The sequence below is a fragment of the Microcaecilia unicolor genome, chromosome 1, assembly GCF_901765095.1.
Source record: "Microcaecilia unicolor chromosome 1, aMicUni1.1, whole genome shotgun sequence".
Classification (NCBI taxonomy): domain Eukaryota; kingdom Metazoa; phylum Chordata; class Amphibia; order Gymnophiona; family Siphonopidae; genus Microcaecilia; species Microcaecilia unicolor.
Genome location: NC_044031.1, coordinates 118,298,957 through 118,325,370, shown reverse-complemented (window position 1 = coordinate 118,325,370; position 26,414 = coordinate 118,298,957). Strand labels below are relative to the sequence as shown.

At 41.4% G+C, this 26,414-nt stretch overlaps 1 protein-coding gene across 1 annotated transcript in view; it reads right to left on the bottom strand.

Annotated features, from left to right (window-relative positions):
- Nucleotides 1–942: 942 nt before the first annotated feature.
- Nucleotides 943–26,414, bottom strand: part of ST8SIA6 (ST8 alpha-N-acetyl-neuraminide alpha-2,8-sialyltransferase 6) — a 158,355-nt gene continuing 132,883 nt past the window's right edge. Inside the window, exons 6-8 of the mRNA XM_030189932.1 lie at nucleotides 23,312–23,424; nucleotides 4,493–4,585; nucleotides 943–1,882 (exon numbers count right to left, since the gene is read on the bottom strand). Coding sequence (XP_030045792.1) covers nucleotides 1,414–1,882; nucleotides 4,493–4,585; nucleotides 23,312–23,424 — 675 coding nt within the window. The 3' untranslated portion in view covers nucleotides 943–1,413. The remainder of the gene's footprint in view (nucleotides 1,883–4,492; nucleotides 4,586–23,311; nucleotides 23,425–26,414) is intronic.

Genomic DNA, 26,414 nt, shown 5'->3' with positions numbered 1-26,414 from the left:
TTCCATTAATAGCTTCCTGGTCTGCTGACCTCTGAACCTAGCATGCTTAAATTCTGCCACTGTTTTGACTCTTACAATTTTCAGTGGAAGTCTGGTTCACCTGTTCACCTCCTGCTCATTGAAGAAGTACATTCCTTTGGGGGGGTCATCCTAACTTCAATTTATGATGTTTCTCATTCTAGAGAAAATGCCACTTGCCTGATAGATATTTACATGTGTCTATCACATCTGTCAATCTGTCAAAAATTAATTACTAGGCAAAGAACTTTGGTGGGCAGGAGCCCAGCATTTTGGAACGAATTACTGTACCATATTCGTAATATAACTTGTTATAAGGCTTATAGGAGAGCAATGAAAGGTTTTCTTTTTACTTTCTTCTTAACAGGTGTTTGATGTTGCAGAATGAAAATCTATAATTTCTTTTATAATTACTATGGAAATGTTTTTGTTTCAATAAGGGATTGCCTCATTGGTTGTTTTCTTCTTGATGGAATCTGCCTGGAGCCTCTCTCGGTAAAGCGGAATAGAAATACCAAGATTAGATTAGATTAGATTAGGTCTGTCGTATGTGTCTGAGATTAAAAAATAATAATGACTTTGGTAGGCAGAATCTACACATGCACACTGGAAAGATTTTCATTTTGTCCCATAATTTTTGGACTTTTCCTCCATTTTTGATATTTTTTTTGTTTCACTATTCATTTTAGCACAATTTTTTAATGTGCCCTAGAACTTTTTAAATTGCGTTAATCAATTTAACGTACATTTATTCATAACTTAATGGGCATTAATTTAATAGAATATATTAAGGGCTTCTTTTACTAAGTCGTGCTAGTGATTCCCATGCAGCAAATGCGAAGAAGCCCATAGGAATTGAATGGGCTTCCTCTCATTTACCGCGCAGGAATCACTAGCGCGGCTTTGTAAAAGAAGCCCTAAGTGTTATAAGGTGCATTAACAAATACGCATCACTAGCAAAATCCAGTGCTGCAGCACCAGTCTTGAAATCAGTAAATCTAAGTTCAGCCTGTTGCTGCTTTTTTCCTTACGATAACCTAATGATTGAACCCTAAGTATAATATTTAAGCTGGCCCAGAAAAAGACATCACAGATTTTTAAGAACTCAGTCACTAGATAAAGCACTTATTCTACCTTCCTGTAATTAGGCAACATTTTTCATGATTCTTTATAAATTAGATGCAGAAATACATATAAATAGACAGAAACGCAATATAACAATCTTCTTCCACACCAAGACATGTGAATCTCCAGTGTCTAAAACAGTCATCTCTGAGGTACCTTTTGGTGTATGTAGGTCACAGCAACAGCAGCTTTCTAGTATTTTAACAGTTCCCTGAATTGTTCAAGCTTCTTTGAGCAAAATTGCACTTGAGAACCAGAAGCCTACCCTTTTCATCTCTTTTCACATTCACCAAACTGTAACTTTAGTATGCCTTTGCTGTGCAGTTGAAGAACCTGGTAAAATTCTTTGGGCATTGCATGGAAACCAGGTTTTGGCAGCTGGTTATCATAGTAGTGATGGCTGATTGGTTTCCCTTGAATGGATTTCGAGAAAGGCCAGAATCCATACAAGCGCACATTCTCACATAGCTCTATGGCTGCGCTGGTAATCATAAATCCAGAAGACAGGCGATACGCCCTCACTCCTTTGGTTCTCCAGAACTGGGCAAGGCTTTTCAGGTACTTGGGATGGAAGAATATTGCCTTCTGCTTTGCATGGAACTCTCTTAGAGTGTGGTATACTTTGAAGGAAAGAGCAGTGTTGGTTCTATAAGAAAAGGCTGGCAACAAAAGGAAAGCCTCACCATAGCTTGTGATGTTCTCCAGAAACGATATTTTATTTTCCTTCAGTTTGCCATATCTGCCAAAAAGATATATGTGATGAATTTCACATTTTGTCTAGTGAAAGGAGTAGAGTTGCAATGTGGATATGTAGATGGCAATGTTACAAAGGGGTGCCTAGGTTAATTGTGAAGGAATACATCACAAAATCTAGCAGAAATTGTGCATGGACATTTTCTTGGAAGCATGAGTAAATGTTGGGAGGGTAAGTTACATACATATGCTTGTAAATCAATACCCTGCACATTCTCTATCAAAACACTTCCCCTGATCACACCTACTACTACTACTACTATTTAGCATTTTTATAGCGCTACAGAGCATACACAGCGCTGCACCTACTCTACAAGTATGTTCTGGGCTGCATTATGCATACTTTTAGGCTTGATCTAATTTTATAAAAAGCTTTTTATTCATGTAAAACAGCATTTTGCATCCAAAAAACCTTCATAAATGTGCCCTCTTCATGCTACCTTATAGGGTTAGCAAACAGTTATAGCCTTTCTAATTCAGGGATGCCAATTTAGGGGTCTTTTATACATACACATTTCACTCAAATCCATTCAATTTCTTCCATACACATTTATTTTTTTCTATCAACACTTAATTTTAATTTGGCAGCCTTCACAAACATAAGAACCTCACCGTGCTTGCCCCACTTTTTGGCAGTTTTGAAGCTAGCCAGCATTCAGCGTGATTGAATGTATGCCCAGCGGTAGCTGGTAAGTATTATTTGGATCCCTAAGTTGTTAGTTTAATCCTTCAAACTTCGAGAAGCCGATGGTTATGTATAAGCTCAAGCAGGTTTATTTCACTAGCTTTATTAACTACAGGAGATATGTACAGATCATTATGGTTTATAACTCATGGTGGTTAAGTACATAAGTACATAAGCAATGCCACACTGGGAAAAGACCAAGGGTCCATCAAGCCCAGCATCCTGTCCACGACAGCGGCCAATCCAGGCCAAGGGCACCTGGCAAGCTTCCCAAACGTACAAACATTCTATACATGTTATTCCCGGAATTGTTGATTTTTCCTAAGTCCATTTAGTAGCGGTTTATGGACTTGTCCTTTAGGAAACCGTCTAACCCTTTTTTAAACTCTGCCAAGCTAACCGCCTTCACTACATTCTCCGGCAATGAATTCCAGGGTTTAATTACGCGTTGGGTGAAGAAACATTTTCTCCTATTTGTTTTAAATTTACTACACTGTAGTTTCATCACATGCCCCCTAGTCCTAGTATTTCTGGAAAGCGTGAACAGACGCTTCACATCCACCTGTTCCGCTCCACTCATTATTACATAGTCCATGGATTCTTTCACATATAATTTAATGTTACAGGGTCCATCTGCTCGTTTCTTTAACGCTGTCTTACTCCACGTCGGGACTTCTTAGGTTTATGGGGTATCCACTGCACATAGATCTTTAAAGTTAATTATTAACGGTGGCTCATATAGTCATATGACTTTTTCATAGGTTCCATCCGTTCGTTTTTCAAAACGCTGTTTAATTTTACCTCGGGACTTTTTCAGTTCACAGAGTATCTTTGTACATGTCCCTGACGATATGGGGCGGGATTTAGGGAAACATCAGCTGTTTTAAAACTAGAACTCACTGCTCATAACAAATGGAGGATAATATCTTTTTATCATTTGATGGCCATTCATATACACTTCTCTGTTCTAAATTAGGCAATTCATTTAGAACTTCTGCTCATACATTGTGAAGACATACCCTGGTAAGTCATTCTTTTTCTTGCATTTTAATACATGATAACTTTTTAACACTCATGATACTATGACCATGCTATTACAACAAGTCATCTTATTGACGCTTTTGCACATTAGGTCACAGAGAAAGTGTGTTAGATTACAAAAGGTCACCATATTATATCATTTAAAACTAATTTGATGTTTTTGCACATAAAGTTTTTTAAAAGTGCACATGATTGTACATACTATTTTTAACTTTTCCCTGATCATCACTGACTTAATTCTGTTCCTCATTCATTTCATTTCTGCATTTTATCTTATTATTTTAATTCAACCATTTATTATATTATCTTATTTATGTTATTATATTTTATATTGCTTTTATAATCCAACCATTAATTACATTATGGCATGAATGTTTATTTATATGTGATCTGAATTCATAATTGTATTTATAACTGTATTTCTATGTGTTTTTATGTTAGACCCCTGACGCAGGCGCTTGTGCGCCGAAACACGGCCCATGTCAGGTCTTTTTCACAATAAAGGACGGCTTTTTTTGTCTGTGTTGTATATTTGCATGCTGTAATACCCTCTCTTTTGTTACTGGGTCTAGTAAATTAAAATTTGTATTCTGGACTGTATTTTTTGTGGACTCCTTGCTCTTTTTTAGTGACCACTTTGGCAACACCATAGGACTATATCGAACTTTTCATTTGCATTTTAACTAAACAGTTTCTTAGAATATACCCAGATGCCTCTCAGAAATTCTTCCCAAATAATGCAACTGCTCTGAAGTTTAAGAAGCAGATGTATAATAAAGATACCTTTAATTTTAAAAGCTGCTTATAAATGACACTATGAAACAATGCAAATAACATTATTCAATAGGTATAATCACCTTTAATACTCACTTTAGGGCTATGATGCTTGGATTAACAGTCACAAGGTTTGTTTTGTTCCCAACATCTTTAGTAATATTCCCCAGGATAGGTGGGAGGTTGCACCTGAAATTCAGAAACAGGGAATTAAAAACTCTCAGCAAGCTGCCCTTGCCTTCTACTCCAGCAAATAATCATATTCATAATTTAAATTAAAGAAAGAAGCTTTAGACTACTCTTTCATATGCGTATACTGACAATACCAGTGATTAGTGTGTAGTAGTTGAGGATGGTGGCTAGAATGTATTATGGCCAGTTAGACAAATAATAAGATATATGTGCCTGCAGGAGTTAGCCAGACTGACTCCTGCGTTCGGCACTGAGCCTGGATATTCAATGCCGGGACATTTCCGGTGACTAGCATTGAATATCCGGGTGTTTTTTGGCCAGTTTCAACTTAACTGACCAAGCTGATATTCAGTGCTGGCTGGTTAAGTTGAAACTGGCCAAAGATAGGCCTGCTATTTTGGCGGGCAAATTTGGCCACCAAACTTAGCTGGCAATGCACTGAATATTAGCAGATAACCTGTTACATCGCATGATATAACCGGTTATCCACTAAGCGCTAACTGGCAATATACAGCAGGAGATAACCAGAAATTTCCTGCTGAATATCATTGGATAGCCAGTTAAGTGCCATTTAACTGGCCAGGAAATGTTCCTAGTTAGTTAAATGGTTTTGAATATTGGGCAGATATGTGTCTATTTAGCTTGTATATTTTGCTGCGTAGTATTATACTTGATGAATGATTAACATTAAACATGAGGAAAGCATGCGGAGCAAGTCTCACGGAATTCTTTCCAACCCCTCTGAGTGTGTGTGTGCCTTTGAAAGAGATATTTAGCTTTATATGGTACCTCTGAAAGGATATACAGAGTGGAGGCAGTTTTCAATGGAATTTGCCCTGGCAATTAAATAGTTATTTATTTATTTACATTGCTTGATATATTGCTATATGCCAAGACTGACTTCAAAGCAGTTTGTTTATAATAAAACAATCAAGTTGCTGATGAAACGAAAGGTGAAGAAGGGGTTAATAACAAGTTTGGTATGCTAAAGAGAAAAGGTGAGTTTTTAATGAGGATTTAAATTGTTTATGTGAAGTTTCTGAATGAAGAGAAGCAGGGAGAACATTCCATAATTTGGGTCCAACGTAACTAAGAGCTGATACTCGTGTGGAGGTGAGTCTGATAACAGAGGGTGGTAGGAGTTGGAACAGACCAGAATTTGAAGAACGGAGTGAACGTGTGGGGGTGTAAGAAATGAGATAAGTACATAAATATTGCCATACTGGGACAGACTGAAGGTCCATCAAGCCCAGCATCTTGTTTCCAACAGTGGCCAATCCAGGTCACAAGTACCTGGTAATATCCCAAAACAGTACAATACATGACAGGAGAGATAATCCGGAGAGGTTGGAAATCAGGATTTAAATACCGAAATTACAATTTTAAGCTGAATATATGCTGAAAGAGGAAGCCAATGTTTTTTTTATAAAGGAAGGGGGTGATATGATGAAAAGGTTTTGCAAAATAGAGAAGGCGGACAGCAGTGGATTGCAACAATTGAAGATGCTTTAGAGAGTGAAGTGGTAGGCCAGAATAAAGCAAGTTACAATAGTCTAGATGTGTAATGACAAGAGACAATAGAAGGGCATGTATTGATGACGTGGAAAAAAAGCGAGCACACAGAACATATTCAGTAAAGTGAAAAGAAAGAGAAGATTTTTCAACAGCATTCATTTGTGGTTTCAATGTAAGTTCAGTTAAATCTGTTCGTGAGGGAGGAACATGATAGAGAATTTGGATATCGTCAACATAACAGAAGGGAAAGCAGGGATTTGACTGGATAATAGTGAGAAGTGGTGCAAGAAAGATATTGAAAAGAGTTGGAGCAAGAATAGAGCCTTGAGGAACACCAGAATCAACAGGGAAAGTAAGAGTAAAGGTCTGCTGATGTGCAATTTGGAATGAACGGTCAGACAGATAACTACGGAACCACTGAAGAACAGTGTCACAGATACCAGCAGAGTGAATATGGCACAGAAGCAGTGGATGATCACCCAAGTCAAAAGCAGAAGGTAAGTCCAATAGCAACTGAAAAGTGCTGGTCAAGAGAAGTTCTAATAGAATCATAAAGAGCTGTAAGAAGAGTCTCTGTGCTTATAGAAACCAGCCTGGTAAGGATGAAGGACAAGGGAGGAATCAAAAAAATCTGTTAAGTGATAATGAACGACCTTTTCCAGTAGGAGAAATGGGAGGTTTGAAATTGGATGATAGCAGGGTTGGTTGGTTTCTTTAAGAGAGGGGTAACTAAAGCATGTTTCCAGGATGTGGGGACATGGCTGGAAGATAAACTAAGCTGAATCAGTGAGAGAAGAAGAGGAAGAATTTGAGGTGAAGCACGTTTAAAGAGAAATGCTAGCCAGAGATCAAATGAAGAGCCTGAAGGATTAGTATTGGTAATTGCATGTTTGACTGAAGTCAGAGTGGGTACTGTGAAAGCAGGCCAAGTGGATGAAGGAACAACAAAGGGTGGTGTTGAGGGAGGGGAGTTGGAGGAAGAGGAGGGTTACGTGATGCTAGGGTCCACCTTGGGAGTCTGCAACCAAGAAAAAGATCTAGGTGTCATTGTAGATAATACGCTGAAGTCTTCTGCTCAATGTGCGGCGGTGACCAAAAAAGCAAACAGGATACTAGGAATTATTAGGGATGGTGAATAAGAATGAAAATGCTACAATGCCTCTATATCGCTCCATGGTGCAACCTCACTTTGAGTACTGCATTCAGTTCTGGTTGTCGTATCTCAAAAAAGATATAGTGGAATTAGAAAAGTTCAAAGAAGAGAGACCAAAATGATAAAGGGGACTGAACGCTTCTCATATGAGGAAAGTCTAAAGAGGTTAGGGCTCTTCAGCTTGGAAAAGAGATGGATGAGGGGAGGTATGATTGAAGTCTACAACATCCTGAATGGTGTAGAATGCATAGAAGTAAATCAATTTTTTACTCGTTCCAAAAGTACAAAGACTAGGGGACACTCAAGAAAGTTACATGGAAATACTTTTCAAACAAATAGGAGGAAATATTTTTTCACTCAATGAATAGTTAAGCTCTGGAACTCTTTGTTAGATGATGTAGGAAAGGCAGTTAGTGTATCTGGGTGTAAAAAAAGGTTTGGACAAGTTCCTGGAGGAAAAGTCCATAGTATGCTATTGAGACAGACATGAGGAAGCAACTGCTTGCCTTGGGATTGGTAGCATGGAGTGTTGCCACGATTTGGATTTCTTCCATGTATTATGAATTGGCTTGGCCACTATTAGAAACAGGATACTGGGCTAGATAGACCAATGATCTGACCCAGTATGGGTCCTATTATGTTCTTATGAAAGTGGGACTCTGTAAGGAAGAGATGTTGAAAGAAGAGCATAAAGTTTGAATTTTTTGATTCTAGAAAGATCCCAAGGAAGTTGGAGAAAGAATGGTGGGGTCATAGGAGGGCAGGGAGGAGCCTGAAGAGGAATTGATTCAATAAGATTAAATAAAGCACAGGGTTTGGAAGCTGCGCTAGAGATACGTTGGGCAATAAAATCTTTTTTACTTTGCCACAAGAGAGTATGATATTGATAGTAGTGTGTGCAAAATGTTACCTGGGTAAAGTCTCTAGACTGAAAATGTCCTTCTACTTAGAGGGAGTAAATTTATAACTGGTGATTAGAATGGAAGCCAAGTAAGCAACAATTTTAAGCCTATTTTATAAAGACACGTTGTAGCCTATATCTGTGTGTGTTGTACGTGGATATGTGTGTGTGTGTGTTGTGGGTATATATCTGTGTGAATGTGGGTTATGTGCACGTTTGGGGGGGGAATACTGTGTGACCGGGGAGACAGTTTGAGGAGAAATTCCCTAACTTCTATGTTTCACTCTATCAAAGTGTCTATGCTTCAGAAGTTGGAATTGCTTCACACACAGACTTGCAATGAGCCATTTTGGGGTAAAAGTGTACTTCTCTAGAATCCCTGGTCTTATCTGGCTAATTTCTGAGCTTGATGCACCTTTGCCTTTCCCCCTAATGATCCCCACAGACCACCAAGGACATCAGGTAGACCTGGGGGGGGCCTACCTAGACCTTGGGGGGGGTTGTTCAGGGGGGAGAGGAGGTATTTTGATTACCACAGGCTAGGGAGAGGAAGCAGGAGGGGGGGAGTAGGAAGCGGATTGGGGGGGGGGGGGGCTTTAAAGGTAAAATATAGTCATGTGGGTCCCAGCTGATATTTAGTGCTGGGGCCCACATTGGGAAGCGGGTGAAGTTAGGACAGCTTGTTAGCTGTCCTAAATTAATCTGCTTAGTTATGCAAGTCCCGGAACCTGCATAACCCCCAGCTCCTCCTTAAAAATGCCCCCTGCTTCAGAAAAACCTGTGTCCTTCTTTTACTTTTTTACAGGATACAGGTTACAGGATACAGGTTTTCCTGAAGCAGCGAAATTATTTGCGAAACAAGATGTTCTTGTCGGATGAATAATAGCTTCTTATATCCACAAAGAGAAAAGAATGGAATAATTTAAGGCACGGAAAGTCTGTCAATAGCTGTCTATACCTATAACAGGGGAAGGAAGTTACAGCGGAGGAAGTCAGAGAGAGGAGACTCAACTGCACCAGCCGGCTAGAGAACACACTACATAAGATAAGTGCGGGTTTGAGAATAGGCAGCAGAAGTGCCTTAAATGATGAAACATAAGGTGTGGGGGAAGCATAGAAGAAAACTTACAGAAAAATGAAGGTTTCTAATAGTTTAAGCAGTGTGTTTTCACAGGGTGTGTATGTTTGAAAGAAACCAACAGTGAGACACAAATGGTTTTTCTCATTAGGAGTTTTTTACATTGGTGTCTGCACTGGTGGTAAAATGAAAATTAGAAAATATAGGACTGATGATAGGACTAGCTCCACAATTTATCCTGGAATCCTTTTGATAATGCAAGGCTATGATGCACCTTGAAGGTGACAATCCAGGAGTGGAAGCATTGAGGTCCAGTTATTAATTTAGTATAGAAAACGAAAACACTAAAAAAAAAAAAAAAAAAGAAAACGAAAACAAAAACACACTCCAGGGGAAACAACACTCAGACTTCCCTTGAAACATATAGCAAATAGACCACACAAAACCAAGGGACCCTAGTAAAAGGATAAATAGAGCAGTAGTTGCTAAGAAGTATACCATGCCATACTTTGTATTGTTGTTCAAATATTTTTTCTGCTCTAACTGCCTGCTGCTCATGTTTAATCTATTCTTACTATACACCACCTTGAGTGAATTCCTTCAAAAAGGCGGTAAATAAATCCTAATTAATAAATAAATAAATATGTGCCACTGCAGTAATTATTTTCCAGGATACTGTGATGTGTGTTGAGAGGTTGACCAGACGCAAGTCTATTATAATGGTGTTTAAGTTATGGGATAATGCAACTTCATTTAAAAATGACAGTGTTTCCAAAGTTTACATAAGTGTGCAAATTGTTTATGTAGATGCAGGACAGACTTTTTACTTAGAAATCCGTTATCGAGTGCCCTCTAAGGCATTATTTAAGAGTAACACAAGTACTAGTCAAGCCTATATGCCTAGTGCCCCCCCAATGTTAACTCTGCCCTCCCCCCCCAAGTGTTAGTTCTGGCCAGGCCCCTGCTGTGGTCTCAGGTTCTTATGGTGATTGACAGAGAAAATTGTTGTTTCCCTCAAAGAACATATCTGTTGGTAGAGCTTTAAAGCAGTTGCAAGGGTACATGCATGACAAAAGGATCACAGAAATAATCCATGCATCGAAGATTGCAGCTGAAAAAAATTGGCAATGAATCTTTTTTTGCAGCCAAGAGGGGACATAAAGCAAAGCGGATATGTCTAAGTGAATGGGATGGTGATCTGTTTACACCAGAAAATAATTTTGAAAGAGAATGCAACATGGTTTATGACAATCTTGTAACTCAAATGCAGTGACATTTTTAAACATTTGCTGGGATTTCTTCTGACTTTGAATTTCTCACTGGAAATCACTGGAAACTATCTTCCAGCCTTCTCAGTGGAAGAAGCAAAATCTTGTGCAGCTAATCTAGCTTGGAAGTATGATTCTGAAATCATTTCAAATTTTAGGCAAATGGACCTTTTTGCAACTTTATCCACAATCATTCCTTAAAAGACGTATATTCCAACTTAGAGATTGCTGTTAGAATTTTTCTTACAATTCCAGTCACCACTGCTTCTTGTGAACGGAGTTCTGGCAAGATGAAGCTTATAAAGAATTATCTCAGGTCTTCAATGGGCCAAGAACGTTTATTCAACTTCACAATTTTGACCATTGAGCATGAAATAGTTGGCATTCTCAATTATAACAGTGTAATTCATGATTTTGCTGTGCAGAAAGCGAGAAAAGTATCTTTGAAATAATCAAATTATTGTATTTGTGCTCCTGTTCCTTACTGATTTGGTTGGTGAACGTATCATTAGTTTTACTTTTATGGATCGAGAGGTTACATTTCACAAAATTAAACAGGGGCTAGATGGTTGTATTCAGAGGACACGTGTAACTTATATTCTTTGCAGGCTGCTACCTACCAGTGTTTTACATGGTTATATTAGCTAATAGGCCTATGTGAAGTTGGAAATACTATTTGAATAAAATATAAAACTCATAACTGAAAGTCTGATATATCATGGGGGGGGGGGGGTTAGCAGCACAAGAAAGGATGGGTGGGCAAGTCGCATGGGGCCTAGTTATAGCTTGCTATGGCCCTGCTAGCTATCCCCTCGTATTTTTGACCTCATGCTCTTTTGGGGTCTCTAGCTCAGAGCTAATCTCTAGTTGCCTACAGTACAATAAACCTTCACTCACAAATACCAGATATTTCCCCCGCTGTATAATCCCCCACCTAGTTTACTTTTGGGTAAAGGTAATATATTTGATATGGCAATTATTGCAGGGACTATTCTAGGTCAGGTGTCACAGATTGTAGCTTTATTGGGAGCCTGGTACACAGTCAAAATTGTACGTTTAATATATAAAGTCCTTTAAGGCTCCAGTCCTCAATATCTCTTCGATAACTGGAAGTTTAACAACTACCATGAATGTTACAGTACAATCAAGAGGCTCTTGTATTCTTACCATTATGCAGATAATTACCTTCTACCTTTAAAGCTGTGGTCTCTTTCACTTGTCTGTAAATTATATTTATAATTACTTCTGATAGTTCATAATTAAGTGAAGAGACAAAGCAGGATGAAAGCTATGAGATAGTGGATGCTACTACCCTTTTGACAGTTTCTTTGATCTTACGGGAAAGACTAGAATCTAAACTGGAAGTAAGAATGCTGGAGATTGTACTGGAAGTAACGTAAACCAAAAGAGAGACAGAACACCACAAAGGCTGAAGAAAAACAGCAACAACTAGAAAATACAAATTGTGAGTACAACTGTAAATATATCATCAGTATAAAATACAATTAGGATAAATAAAGGGGAACAAATGACATAAACTGAAAAGGCAACATTAATCAATGATTGTTTTCTTTTAGTATACCATATTAAAATTTCTATTTTTATTTGTATGATGACTATTTGGTTAGATTTTATCATATTTCCCCTTTATTACTATGTTGATGGATATTTAAGTCTGTTGAAACTGAGAAACACAGTCCTCTTTCACACTGACTCCTAAGGTGGACCCTAGCATCAAGTACCTATGATTTGGATTATTCTTCTCAATGTGTATCACTTTGCATTTGTCCACATTAAACTTCATCTTCCATTTTGGTGAAAAAAATAAAACTTAGAGGAGCAGCTGCAAAAGGTTAAAAATTTACATCAGGCGAGGATGCTGTTCAAAAATACCATCCTCGAAGCACAGGCCAAATATATTCTGTGTATTAAAAAAGGAAGAAGGAAGACCAAATGACAGCTGGCATGGTTAAAAAGTGAGGTGAAGGAAGGCATTAGAGCTGTGAGAAAATCCTTCAGAAAATGGAAGAAGGATCCGACTGAAAATAAGAAACAGCATAAGGAATTGCAAGTCAAATGCAAAGCACTGATAAGGAAGGCAAAGAGGGAGTTTGAAAAATAAGATTGCATTGGAGACAAAAACACATGGTAAAAATTTGTTTAGGTATACTAAAAGCAAGAAACTAGTAAAAGAATTGGTTGGACTGTTAGATGATCGAGGGGTAAAAGGGGCACTCATGAAAGACAAAGCCATAGCAGAGAGATTAAATGAATTCTTTGCTTCGGTCTTCACAGAGGAAGATTTTTGAGAGATACCGGTGCCAGAAATGGTATTCAAAACTGACGAGTCAAAGAAACTCAATGAAATCTCTATAAACTTGGAAGATGTAATGGCGCAATTTGACAAATTGAAGAGTAGCAAATCTCCTGGACTGGATTCATCTCAGAGAACTGATAGAATTGAAAAATGAACTTGTGGAACTATTGTTGGTAATATGTAATTTATCTATAAAATCAAGCATGGTACCGGAAGATTATATGCCAAAGTCCCAATGCGACCACATAAACTCAACAATTAACGTTCAATTAATGGGAACCATGGACATTGAACGTTAATTGTTGAGTTTATGTGGTCACATTGGGTCTTTGGCATATAAAAGCTTTACACAGACCCGGAGCTCATACTAGTACCTGCATATTGACACCGAACTCCCGCTACAGCAAAGATTTTCCTCCTAAGATGATACAAAGCTAAGGAGCTCTTTTTAAGACTGTTTAATTTCTGTTGTAAACATCATATCATGTAGGAGTGGAGGCAGGTAGTGCAACGATGGTATGGTGGAATGGTGTTTTTACTCATTTTGAGCCCTTGGGTCACTGTAATGCACCAAAAACACTGAGCACAATTAATAATTAATAATTTTGTTTTCACATTTCTTGTGTTTGCAAAAATAGCTTTATACACTTTAGTTTTGTAATTTATATCGTAATTTCTGGTTTCTCTAAGAAAAATCTTATGTTTACCTAATTGGAAACTGATATCTTCTCAAAACCCAGTACTATTATCAGCTTATTAAAGTTTAACTGCCAGACCCTCGACCATTCTTCTAACGTTTGGAGATCCCTTCTCATCGTTTCTACTCCCTCCAGGGTATCCACTCTATTGGCTATCTTCGTGTCATCCGCAAAAAGGCAAACCTTTCCTTCCAACCCTTCAGCAATATCTCTCACAAATATATTAAACAAAATGGGCACAACCTCCATGGCCTCTCTCACATGGTCTCATCATGTCCAGCATATCTCCTTCTTCTTCTTCCCTCCATCTAGGTAGCCCAGTATGTCCTATCACTCCTTCTCTCTCTCCCGATAGTTAGCATTTCCACCCTCTGTCTACTCCTTCTCCTTCTCTCCCCCAATCAGCATCTCCCCCTCTCTCTCTCCCGTTCTTTCCCTTCCCCCCATAGTCAGCATCTCCCCTTCTTCATTTCTTATCCTTTCCCCCAACAGCCAGTATCTTCCCACTCTCTCCCCTTCCCTCCATTGTCAGCATCACCCCCTCTCTTCCCTTCTTTCCCTAATAGTCAACATCTCCCTCAACTCTTTTCCCCTTTTCCCCCCACAGTCAGCCTCTTCCTGCTCTGTTTAACTTCATGTTCAGAATCCCCCTGTCTCTTCCCTTCCTTTATCTCTATTTCTTCTCTGTTCCCTGCTCAGAGTTTACCTTCTCTCTATGGCCCAGCATCTCTCATTCTCTATTCCACCCCCTATTCCCATGATCTGGCATCTCCCCTATCCCCTGCTGTCCTTCTTCCCTCCCTCCTGATCCAATATCTATTTCTCTCTTTTCCCTGTTGTCCTCCCTCCTCCCCCTGGGGTTCAACATCCCTCTCCTTCTCTCCCATTTTCAGGCATGTCTCTCTCCCTCCCCTCTGCCCAAGGTCCAGAATCTCTTCCTCCTGCCTGTAAATCAGCACCTCTCCCTCTTTCTTCTGCTCCCACCATAAGTCAGCATCTTGCCTTGTCTCTCAACTTCCTCTCATCCCCTGTCCCCTCCCTGGTGCACGTTTAAAATTTTTTTTAACTTCTCAGGGTTGCTGGAAGTGAGCAGCGATTCAAACACACTGCCTTCTTCCTGCCTCTGCATCTTCCCTTTGATGCAACTTCCTGTTATTGCATAGGTGGAACCAGGGCAGAGGAAAAGCGCTGAGGTGGGTAATAGCTGTGCATCTGAATCAATGCTCACTATTGGAGACCTAGAGATAGTGGTGTGCTGGTAAATGTTTAACAAAAGGCTCTCCCCCCCAAAAAATGTGATATATATGTATGTAACTTTATTATACATTTTGTTGGTACAAAGGTATAATGTAGCAACCAATTTACAAATAATATTAAAATATACAATATTATTTAATGTGAATTCCATATGCAACCACAAGAACCCTTCCCCTCCCATACTCCCCTCCCTTCCTATAAGCCCACTCGACTGTTTCCACTCAACAAAATAACACAACAGATGTGGATAGGTGAGATAGGTGGATAGGTCTCTCACCTATCCACCCCCATCCTGTTTGACTGTCACTGAAATGCTTTGATGTTTCACTTATATATACTGTCATCTACCAACACTTGCTTATTTCCGATCTGACGAAGAAGGGCAACCTTTGAAAGCTAATCAAGAAATGTATTAAGTTATGCCCAATAAAAAATGTATCATCTTATTTTCTTTTCCATGTTTTATTTTGTTTTATTTCTATTGATTACCTTTAAAAGTGGACTAACATGGCTACCACACCTCTCCACTGAAAATAATTAACTTGGTATGAACATAAATGTTATTCAGCTCCAACTGTTCTACTGCTATTTTCCTTTAGCCATTCCTAGGACTCATCTATATACAAACATACAGCCGGGAGACAAAGATTACCCCCCCCTCCAAAAAAAACAAAACAATTTAATAAAAAATCATGCCTTTTATATCCAAACAGACTTGAAGAAGAAATAAATATATACTACAGAACTCGAAAATGCTGGCACCTTTAGATTGACTCAACTTCTGCATAAAGGTAGCTCTGCCCTCATTATTCAATCCCTCTCTTTTAAATAGCAGTAATAAACAATATTAAGTGCATTTCTTTAATAAAATACCACTGCATTACAACAAAACAAAAGAAGCAAGTTCCTACAAACCAGCTTTCTCTTTTGATTTAGGCACAGGAAAAAATAAAAAATTTTAAATTCTCCCAGGTTTCAACCTAATTCATGTTAAACTTGGGATATAGATGTAAAAATTAAGTAAGTAAATAAATAAATAAATAGAAACTCTGAATGTTGAGCACCTGATTCTCATAATATGATGTCTGTTTTTAGTGGCCCTTTACCAGGGAAAAAAAAAGTTTCTGCACGAATATAACAGTACTAGGGTGTCCCTATAACCAGCCCTTCCAAATGACATTTATAACAAATTACTACTGTACCTATGAAAAGTTATTACATTATTATACTTCCTCTGTGTATATCCATATGCTGCACAAGCCGGCATATTTGAAAAATATAGGTTTGCATGCTTTGTTTTCAGTTTACAGCGATGTCAGCTGCCTGGGGAAGGGGAAACACAGATTAACCTAAAACTTTTAGACTTCATGCCGTCACCTGTTCTCAATCAAATCTTCTTGCCTAGATGTCGCGTCCCGCGCTCCTACCTGCTCCTCCGCCGCGGGGGGCGGGAGCCAGCGTCCTCTGCGGCGAGGGGTAGCGGCCCGGAGGCCTCGGCGGGGAGCCGGGGGCCGCCGCAGTGATGGCCGTTCCAGCCGGGACCGAGGCCGGAGGTCAGCGACTGCGGCCGCCGGTCTCTCGGTCGCCGGCTGTGGGGGCTATGTTCACGCCGCCGAAGGAGGCGGCGCCGAGGCGCGATGGTTGGCGTCTTCTTCCCTCCTGGGCGGGAGGGCCCGGAGCTCCGCCTCTGAGGTGCCGGATTGGGAGGCCAAGTTGGTGGTCCCGCCTGGGAAATCGGACAGAGCCAATCAGAGGGGCTCTGCCGATACCCAGGGCCGGATTGGTCGGCTATACCTACGGGGGCGGGGCGGCTGATGTTGTACTGTATTTAAGGAAGGGAACTGAGCTAGCACTTTGCTTTAGGTTCTGTTCCCGAGGCCATTCTCCGTGGTTCCTGTGTTTCGTCGTTTCCCTGGTGTTGCTGTTTCTAGATTTTGGACTGTTTCCTGGTTATCCCTGCCTAGCTGCCTGCCTAGACCTCTAGCCTGACTTTGACCCCTCTACTAGCCGCCTGCCTTGACCTCTTGCCTGACTCCGACTTCGCAGTTGCTGTCTGCCCTGATCTGCTGCCAGTTTGTGGACATTTCTTTTCCACCTGCCCGCTTCTCTCCCGGTTCCAGCCAGGTCAGTCCGTCAACCCCGCGGTTCCTGAAGTCCCGTTGACCGCCTGCAGCTGGGGGCTCAACCCTTGGTGAACGGCGGTCGCCGTGGGTGAAGACTTGGGGTTGCACGGCTGTCGTTTGAGGTCCTTCTGGGCCTTGCGGGACCTAAGGGCTCACCCTCCTTGTGGACAAGACACTAGAGCTAACACAGCAACATTGTCTCCCCCCCCCATCTGTCCAGCATACCTCTCTCAGATATCCTTTTACTAAGCTGCAGGAAAAAGGGCCCTGCGGTAGCGGTGGGGACCATTTTTCCCACACACCAGGGCCCTTTATACCACCCCCCCAAATGGCCATGAGGTAAGATAACTGAGGTGGCGGTAAGGCCTCCCATGGTAACTCAGCAGTAACCAGGCAGCACACGGTGATAGACGATTACTGCCAGGTTAGCGCCATGCTATACAAAAATGAATTTCCTAGGAGTGCCAGAAATGGCACGCGCTCAACCCAGGACTACTGCTTCCAGCCACGTTCCCCTGGAAGTAGTTCAGTTTTAGAGTGCGATAAGTCTGCTTTGGACTTACCACCACTCTGTAAAAGGGCCCCTCTGCTTCCCACCTCAGATGATTCATTCCCCTCACCGGTCATCCTTCAAACCTCACTACTCTTCCAGGAGCTCTAGCGGTAACACGCTGCCTGGCCAACCCGGAGCCTTTCCTCTGCCGTGTCCCGCCCCGCTGATGCCAACTTCCTGCTTATGTGTGGGCGGGATCTGACAGAGAAAAGGCTCCAGGTTGGCCAGGAAGCGTGTTACCACTAACACTGCTGGAAGAGTAGTGATGTTTGACAGACGGTGGTGAGGGGGATGAACCTGAGAGAAGATATGAGCTGGGAGGTTGAGAGAGATATGCTGGACATGCGGGCAGGTGAGGAGGGACAGAGGATGATGCTGTCAGCTAGGGGGGGAGGACCCCCCCCCCCCCCCCAGATATTTGTGTGGCTACCAGGCTTCATTCAACAACCAGCTTGCAAAAATGAGCAAAATTTAACAACCAGCTCTTACAAGCCGATGCGAGCCAGTTCTAGTGCACCACTGCCTAGAAGGATGCAGAAAAGTTTTAAAGGTACACCGGGGAGGTGACAGGGTATAGGAGGAGATTGAGAGATGGGGCGAGATGCCAGTTCGCGGGTAGGAGGTGTGGGAGTGAAAGAAAGAAGGAGAGGTGCCAGTTTATGGGGAGTGGAAGCAGACAGAAGAGCAGTAAAATCAGCTGGACCAGGCATGGCCAAACTGGGAGAAGGGAGGGAAGGAAAACGTTGGGGGTGCCATGGCACCTGTGGCTCCCCTCATTCTGATGTCTTTGTCCCGTATATCTCTAGGGTCTATTTTAAATATGTCTGCTGGTTCACTTCTCAGACTCTCCTAGTGTGAAGTTACCCCTTTCCTTCTACATTAAAACTGAAAATTGTGTTTAGGTACATAACAGGAAGGAGGCACCAAGAAAAGAAAAATATTAGCATTTATGATGAAAATTTAAATTTAGTGGAAATAAATTATGAAAGGAAGAGTTAACAAATAATTTAGATATCTCTATTTAATGGGAACATTTGTAAAATAATGATCCAGTTATCAGTACAAAACAAAATACAAAAGATGCCATAGTACCAGCTTGAGCTAAGTGTACTACCTTTGGTAATCCATGTTATAAATATCAACAATAGCTGGTTACCAAGAGCATCTGGACCTAAACACTTTAGAAGTAACTTTTAATTAGGAAAATGATGATATTTTCAGACTTGTTTTTCTAATGGCAACAATCCCTATGGCTTCTGAGTATCCACTGAGAGGCTGACCTAACATTAGAGATTTAGTCAGATTATAGCCAGAGGCCATTATCTCATGGGAAATACTCACATTGCAGGGATTGCTGCTTCTGCTACTACATTTATTCCCTTGCCTTTCTTTATGGTGAGCAATCATGACAAAAATTCATTTTCTATTATAACGGACATTGGCTGTTCTGGATTTATAGCAACACCTGTTAACCAAAAAGGATTTCAAATGCTCACTATAATTTATTTCTTCTCAAACAAATATGCAGAAAACCGCTGGAGTGGGTGATTAGCTGACATTTTCCAAGCAGGAAAGCTTTCAAAGTAGCAAAGGAAGAGCATTGCTATAATTGCCATTTACAGCTGGGTAAATTGAAACAATCATATAGAGAACTTGAGAGAAATGTGTATGAGTCCTTTTTCTAAAAAAATTTAATATCTCCTCCTTGAAACACTGAAGAAAAAGGTCCCTGATTTTAAGGAGCAAGGGGATGGGGGTGGGGTGGGAGAAATCACCTTCTGCCCAGCTCAGATATTTCTGGGTACAGACCACTTCAGGTCCTTCCCCAGCAGCTTTACCGAGGAATAGGAACTTCAATTTTCTTTTGATTGTATAACATATTTTACAAAGTTGGTTTAAGTCTGGTGCTGCCAGCACAACTTGGAAGCAGCTTCAGCCCCTAAAGTCTAAGATCCCTTCCCATTCCTCGGTAAAGCTGTTGGGGAAGGACCTGAAGTGGTGTGTACCCAGAAATATCTGAGCTAGGGCAGAAGGTGATTTCTCTCCCCCCCCCCACTCACTCCCCTCTACCCCCGTGCTCCTTAAATTCAGGGGCCTTTTTCTTCAATATGTCAAGGAGGATGGTACGGGGGCTGAACTGTCCGAGCGAATGCATCATACTAAGGTTAGCTCTGCCATCACTGCATAGTACTGGTCCAGAGTTAATGTGACATTATGTAAGAGTCTACAGGAAGAAGGCATAATTCTTGATCTCAGTATAAGGTTGATTCTGTTATATGTTTTGTTTTTATTTTCTATTTTCCCAGTTTTAGGCTAGACCTGTAAATTTCATGAGAAAAAAAAATCTAGGATTATGCATTCATTTAAAGCTCATGGTATGTGATGGCATTTTAGTTTGGTGTTCCTTTAAATGAACTGAGGGGCCGATGATTGGAAGCAAATGCGGGTGGTAGAGACCATCAGCACCAGACTAGCTCCCGCATTTGCTATTGTTGGATGATCAGAGGGCCCCAGCACGGGGATCAATGAGCATGGCAAAGGCTAGCATTTATTTTTTAAATTTTTTATTTATAAAAAAATTATTTTTTACATAATTCCAAAGCGAACTTTGTCAAGCAGTACGCCATAATTTAAAAGGAAGTAATTATCCAGGGAAATCCCTGATCTACAATAACATTTATAGGCAGTAGTCCACAATAAGAGGGGGAACTGAGACACTATTCCTTAAGAGATAAAAAGGAAAATTAACAAAGATAGATAAAGAAAAAAAAGAAAGAAAAAGGCGCAGAGAAGATCATAGAACTGCATTATATTTCCTATAAGTCCAAAAGTCTCTATGTGTCATTTTTAGAAATTCTTGCATTCAGAAAAGTTGCAAAGGTTCAAAGAAATGAAATGTCGTATTATCGATCTGAAGAACACATTTACATGGGAACCTTAATTGAAATTTAGCACCCAAAGTCAAGGTTTCTTGTCTCATAGACAGAAATCTTTTTCTTCTTTCTTGTGTCTGTCGTGAAACATCCGGAAATATCTGAATATTTTCTCCCATGAAAAGAAGTGGGACTGATTGCCTCAGATACAGTCTTATCAAAGCCTCTTTATCTTGAAGAAATACAAAAGAAACCAACAAGATGGTCCGATATTCTACCTTATCCTGCGATTTCTACAAAAGCGCTGAGACGTTCAAACTATCAGAAGACAAGTTCGCCCCACTTGATCTTTTGCTTTATTTATTTATTTTTATTTATTTATTTATTTATTGCATTTGTTTCCCACATTTTCCCACCTCTTTGCAGGCTCAATGTGGCTTACGATACATCATGAATAGTGGAAATATATAAGAAAATAGACATTTACTATTACAGAAGGATCTTGGGTAACATTATAATGAAAAAACATGATAGTAGTATAACAAGCAGATATTATGAGACAATTCTGGATGTATGTGGAGGAGTTCACATTTGTTGATCTTTGTGGTATACCTTGTTAAAGAGATGGGTCTTCAATAGTTTGCGGAAGTTAGTTAGTTCATAAATCGTTTTTAAGTTGCGTGGCAGCGCATTCCAGAATTGTGTGCTCAGGTATGAAAAGGTTGATGCATGCATTAGTTTGTATTTTAGACCTTTACAGTTGGGGAAGTGAAGGTTAAGGAATGTGCGGGATGATTTTTTAGCTACCTGAACTGATGAAGATGGTAAATAATAAAGCTTTTGTAATGGGGGAAACCCATTTTCAGGGTATTGAAGAACTTCTTTTAGAAACTTATGAAATAAATCCCTCAAGGAGCTATATTTAACAAAAGGAAAATGTAGTATTCTCAAGTTCAATGATCTAGCTCCATTTTCCAAGTTCTCTGATTTACGGTGAACCACATCAGCATTCTGTAATAGTCTGCATTCCACCTCCTTAACTTGAGTTAAAGATTTTTCATAATTTTTAATACTTGATTCCTGAAGAGAAAATCGAGATTGAAGAGATTCTATCATTGAGGCATTTGACCTTTTATTGGTTACGAAAGTAAGACAAACCTTATGCAGGGACTCCACTGCTGACCATGGAGACTCCAGTGTTACCTTTACTGGTCTTTCCAACAGTTGCAAGGCAATCTCAGGGCCAGGCCGCTTCTCCACTCCCAGCGGTGCCTCAGATGTTGACTATTACTACTGATTTTTGGCGCTAGGCATTTAGGACTAGATTCAGTAGATGGCGCCCAACTTTGGGCGCAAAAAAAAATGCACTCAGCGCTATTCTATAAACAGTGCTCCACAACTCTCACCATTTTGACCATGTCATTCCCTATTTTTTCTCTCAACACTGTTTGTCTGTCTCTGAACACATTAAATTCAAAAATTCTGGTTTACAAGTCAAGGTCTCCCTCTGCTCCAGCCTATCTCTACAATCTCCTCATTCCCTAAGCCCCCCTCCAATGTCTCCACTCTGCTGATAATAATCTGGTCTTACCATTGCTCACTCAACTCCATCTCCCTACCTCCTGTGACTCTGCTTTCCGATATGTTCGTCCAAAGCTCTGGAATGACCTGCCCTTCATATTAGGAACCAGCCCTCTCTCTAAGCTGTTAAGCAAGCCCGTAAAACCCTACTGTTCTCCAACTGCTTTTCCTCCTACCTGACTCCTTTTTGTTAGTTTTTTTATCATGTGTCTTGATCTGTTTTGTTGTCTTGTTTGTTTCTCTCTTTTTACCTTGTAAACCACTTAGGTGCCTATGTGTAGGCCTTTGGCGAAATATTAAATGTGCAAAGATTTACACCAACTGAAACCTGGTGTAAGTCTACATGCCCCCCCCAAGGCCATGCCCCCTTTTCAGTTGCACATTAATGCACATCTTTATAGAACAGCCCTAGCAAGATTTGTGTATAAATCCAAACTGTTGCCAGTTAGCACCAATAATTGATTGTGAGTACCCAATTATTGGTGCTAATTGCCTTGTTGCTCAATTAAGTCACGCATGCAAATTGGGCACATGTCCAAATCTGTGCGTGCAATTTTCAGCACCATTTATAGGATTTGGGGGTTAAAGGTCAATTTTGTAACTGGGTGCTCACAATTACATGCCACTTGTGTGTGTAAAGGTACAGAATACTGGCACATTTGTGGCTAAGTGTACACATAAACTCGCAAGTGGTGGCAAACTGACTGAGTGCTATTCTGTGAAGCAGTGTGTAAGTGGCATAATGTTTACATTCACGTGGCTGCCATTTACATGCACAACTTACAGACTACAGTACGTTACTCATCACTTTGCTGAAATTAGGCCTCTGCAGTTACACCTGGCCTAAGGCTGGTGTAACTCTGTGAGTGTCTGATTGCAAGGCGTTACACCAGTATTCTATAACAGAATCTGGGTGCTCAGATGACGTTACACGGCTTCAGCTGATAATGGAAAAAAGAAGGCCGGCTCTGAGGAGCATTTCGCCGGCTTGACTTGGTCCATTTATTTTTAGGACCAAGTCTCAAAAAAGTGCCATGATTCTAAATATTTACACATGTAATCGGTGTTTAAATGTTAGTTGCCACTTTATAGGCCCCAAAGTGACCAACAGCCTGAACTTTAAATGTAAAAGCCTATGGACAACTTCCCTTTGAAAATAAGCTTGCAGGCCCATGGCTGTAAATTACTGGAAGCTGACTGGGCACTTTAAAATTTGTCCCTTTTTAGGGGCTTCTTTTCCTCTCATTTATATAAATATTGTTATCCAGTTTGTGAAAACATTTTCAATTAGCACCTGCTGTTACTTTAATATCATGCAGATCAGTGCGTTGGGTGACTGCATGACTGGGTTCAGTGTTTATTTAAAGCAATCTTTAAAGCACACAAGATGATATAACCAAGATTACCTGAATACAAACTCTGACTCATTTATTTCATCTCCACAGCTGCTGTTTTTCAAGTTCCCTCCATTTCCAACTACAGCACAGTGCTTGAAAGGATACCCCGAGAAGGGCTGGTCCTGACAGAGAAAAAAATAGAAAGAAAAATTTTGTTATTTATTTGTTTAGCATTTCTGTCTGGAGACCAGTGAGGTGTTTACAGACTAGACTAGCTCTAGAGCAGGGGTGGGCAATCTGAAGCCCGCCATTGAATTTTTTTGCAGCCTGCGAGACCATGGGAAGTATACTGTGAAAATGTCATTAACCAGAGTTTTGGCCATTTTACATACTGTATTTCACAAATATTACTACTACTACTATTTATCATTTCTATAGTGCTACAAGGCATACGCAGCACTGTACACCATACACAAAAAAGAAAGTCCCTGCTCAAAGAGCTTACAATCTAGATAAGACAGGTAAACAGACAGAACAAATAAGGGTAAGGGAATAAATAGGTAAGGATAAGGACAGGGCAAGTGAGTAGTGTTAGGAGTCAAAACCAGCAGTAAAGAGGTGGGCAGTGGCATTCCCAGCCTGGATGGCACCCGGACCGGATCACCGATGCGCCCCCCCCCCCCCCCCCGGTGAAATGACACCCCCTAGGTGCACGCCGCTGGAGGGGGGGGGTGCTGCGGCGCGCACCTGTGGGCTCCGACTTCGCTAACTTCACTCGTTCGCTGCAGCTCCCTCTGCCCCGGAACAGGAAGTAACCTGTTCCGGGGCAGAGGGAGCTGCAGCGAACGAGCGAAGTTAGCGGTCGGAGCCCACAGGCACGCGCTGCGGCACCCCCCAGCGGCGTGCACCCGGGACGGACTGCCCCCACCGCCCCCCCCTTGGTACGCCTCTGGAGGTGGGCTTTAAGTTTGGACTTGAAAACGGCCAAAGACGGGGCTAGACGCACAGGTTCGGGAAGTCTATTCCAAGGCGTGAGGTGCAGCAAGACAAAAGGAACGGAGTCTAGAATTAGCAGTAGAGGAGAAGGGGACGGATGAGAGAGATTTATCTACAGAACAGCGTACCCGTACAGAATAGCCACTCCAGCAGTTTGTTTCCATTGTTTTTAGTTAAATTTTTAATTATTTATCACAGATGGTCTGTGGAGCTCTGTGTATTTCCAATTCTGACTGTCTCTTCATGTTCAAGTGTACAGTGCTGCGTACGTCTAGTAGCGCTTTAGAAATGATAAGTAGTAGTAGTATCTCAACCCACTGCTGCAGCAGGAAATGAACCCAGTTCCCCAGATCTGCAACCCGCCGCACTCATCTGCAGTTGTGTGTCTTCTTAATTTGTTGGCCCAGGGGAACTTCTCATCTAACATGGCACATGTTTCACTAATAGCTTTTTCAAGGATAGCCCCTTTTAATAGACCCAGCTCATCTTGACAACCACAGAACTTTATGCAGTCAAACATTTACAAGCATATCCAGTGCATAAACGTTGGTGCCTATTTACCATGCATTAAAAAGCAAAATGCTGTGCTGTTTGTCCTTAACACACGTTAATTTACCACAACTCTTGCTGCAAAATAATGTATGTCAAATACCGTATTATGAAAAATTGAGTAGCATGCTTTGCAAGCTGTGTTATTGATGAGGAAAATACTTCCAGTTTTGAGATGGCATCTTTTTTTATCCCAGGGAGCATTAGGCTGCTAACTCATGACTTGATGCTTCCGGGGATATCTTAAGGAAGTCGGAGGTATGGTATGTGCCACATGAAACCCTCCCCTAGCAAAGACCCCCCACATGCCCCTAAAGACATCTATGGACCATAAGAACAGCCCCTGCAAGACACTACCAACCCAAAGACCTCCTAAGGACTTACTGAGGGTTTCCCTAGCAGCTAGTGGGTGGGCAGGAGCAATCCTCAGGCACTCCTGCTTGTTTAAGTGCTGGCTTCAGTGGCGTACCAAAGGGGGGGCGGTGGGGGCGGTTCGCCCCGGGTGCACGCTGCTGGGGGGTGCCGGGCGCCTGTTGGCTGAGTCCGCTCGTTCCTTCCCTGCTGCTCCCTCTGCGCGGAACAGGTTACTTCCTGTTCCGGGGCAGAGGGAGCAGCAGGGAACGAGTGGACTCAGAGCCGACAGGCGCGCGGCACCCTCCCCCCCCAGCAGGTAAAAATGCACCCGGGGGGGTGTAATTTCGCCGGGGGGGGGGGGGGGGGTCATGCTGCACCCGGGAGGGGGGCGCATCGGCGATCCGCCCCGGGTGTCAGCCAGCCTAGGAACGCCACTGAAAATGGAGCCAGTTGATTCCTGGTGGGTTTTGCTAAGGGAAGGGAGGGAGCCCCACACAGCCCTTATAGTATATCTCTAGCCTCTTTAAGATACCCCCCAGGAACACTGGGTTGCAAATGAATGACTTGATGCTCTGGAAAGAAAAATAGCGCAATTTGCAAAGTTGATCATTAATTCATTTACCATGGGAGTTACCAACCTGTGGTACTGAGTTATCCCAGGTTAGTGACTCCTGTAATAAATTAAGCTGTGGTAAATGTGATATTTTGCCACAGACTAGTAACATTCCCTCGAATTCTAACAAGGTGGATGCCTTATTTCACCTCAAAATATCTGCAAAATATGTTTTGATGCTGTTTGTCTCTCCTCCCCCTTCCCTCACACTTCAAAAGGGAACTCAATCAATTAGAAAGCATCATATTGCCAAGGAAATTAAAAAATGCCTTTCTTGTAGGGTAGTGTCTCTTACAGGGGTTTGCTTTGTGCCAGGATAGGGACATCTGGTCATTTAGGGCACATTTTTGTGGCTTGGCCATAAGAAAAAAAGGACCAGGTAAAGTCGTCCAAGTGTTCGTCAGGGACACCCTTCTTTTTTCCATTATCAGTCGAGGACGCCCATGTGTTAGGCACGCCCAAGTCCCGCCTTCGTTACGCCTCCAACACACCCCCAGGAACTTTGGTTGTCCACATGATGAAAAGCAGTTGAGGACGCCCAAATCGGCATAATCGAAAGCCCATCTTGCGATTTGTGTCGAAAGATGGGCGCCCTTCTCTTTCGAAAACAAGCCTGATTGGGTCCAAAGCAATTCCCACTGCAGCTACTTGTGATCTTGG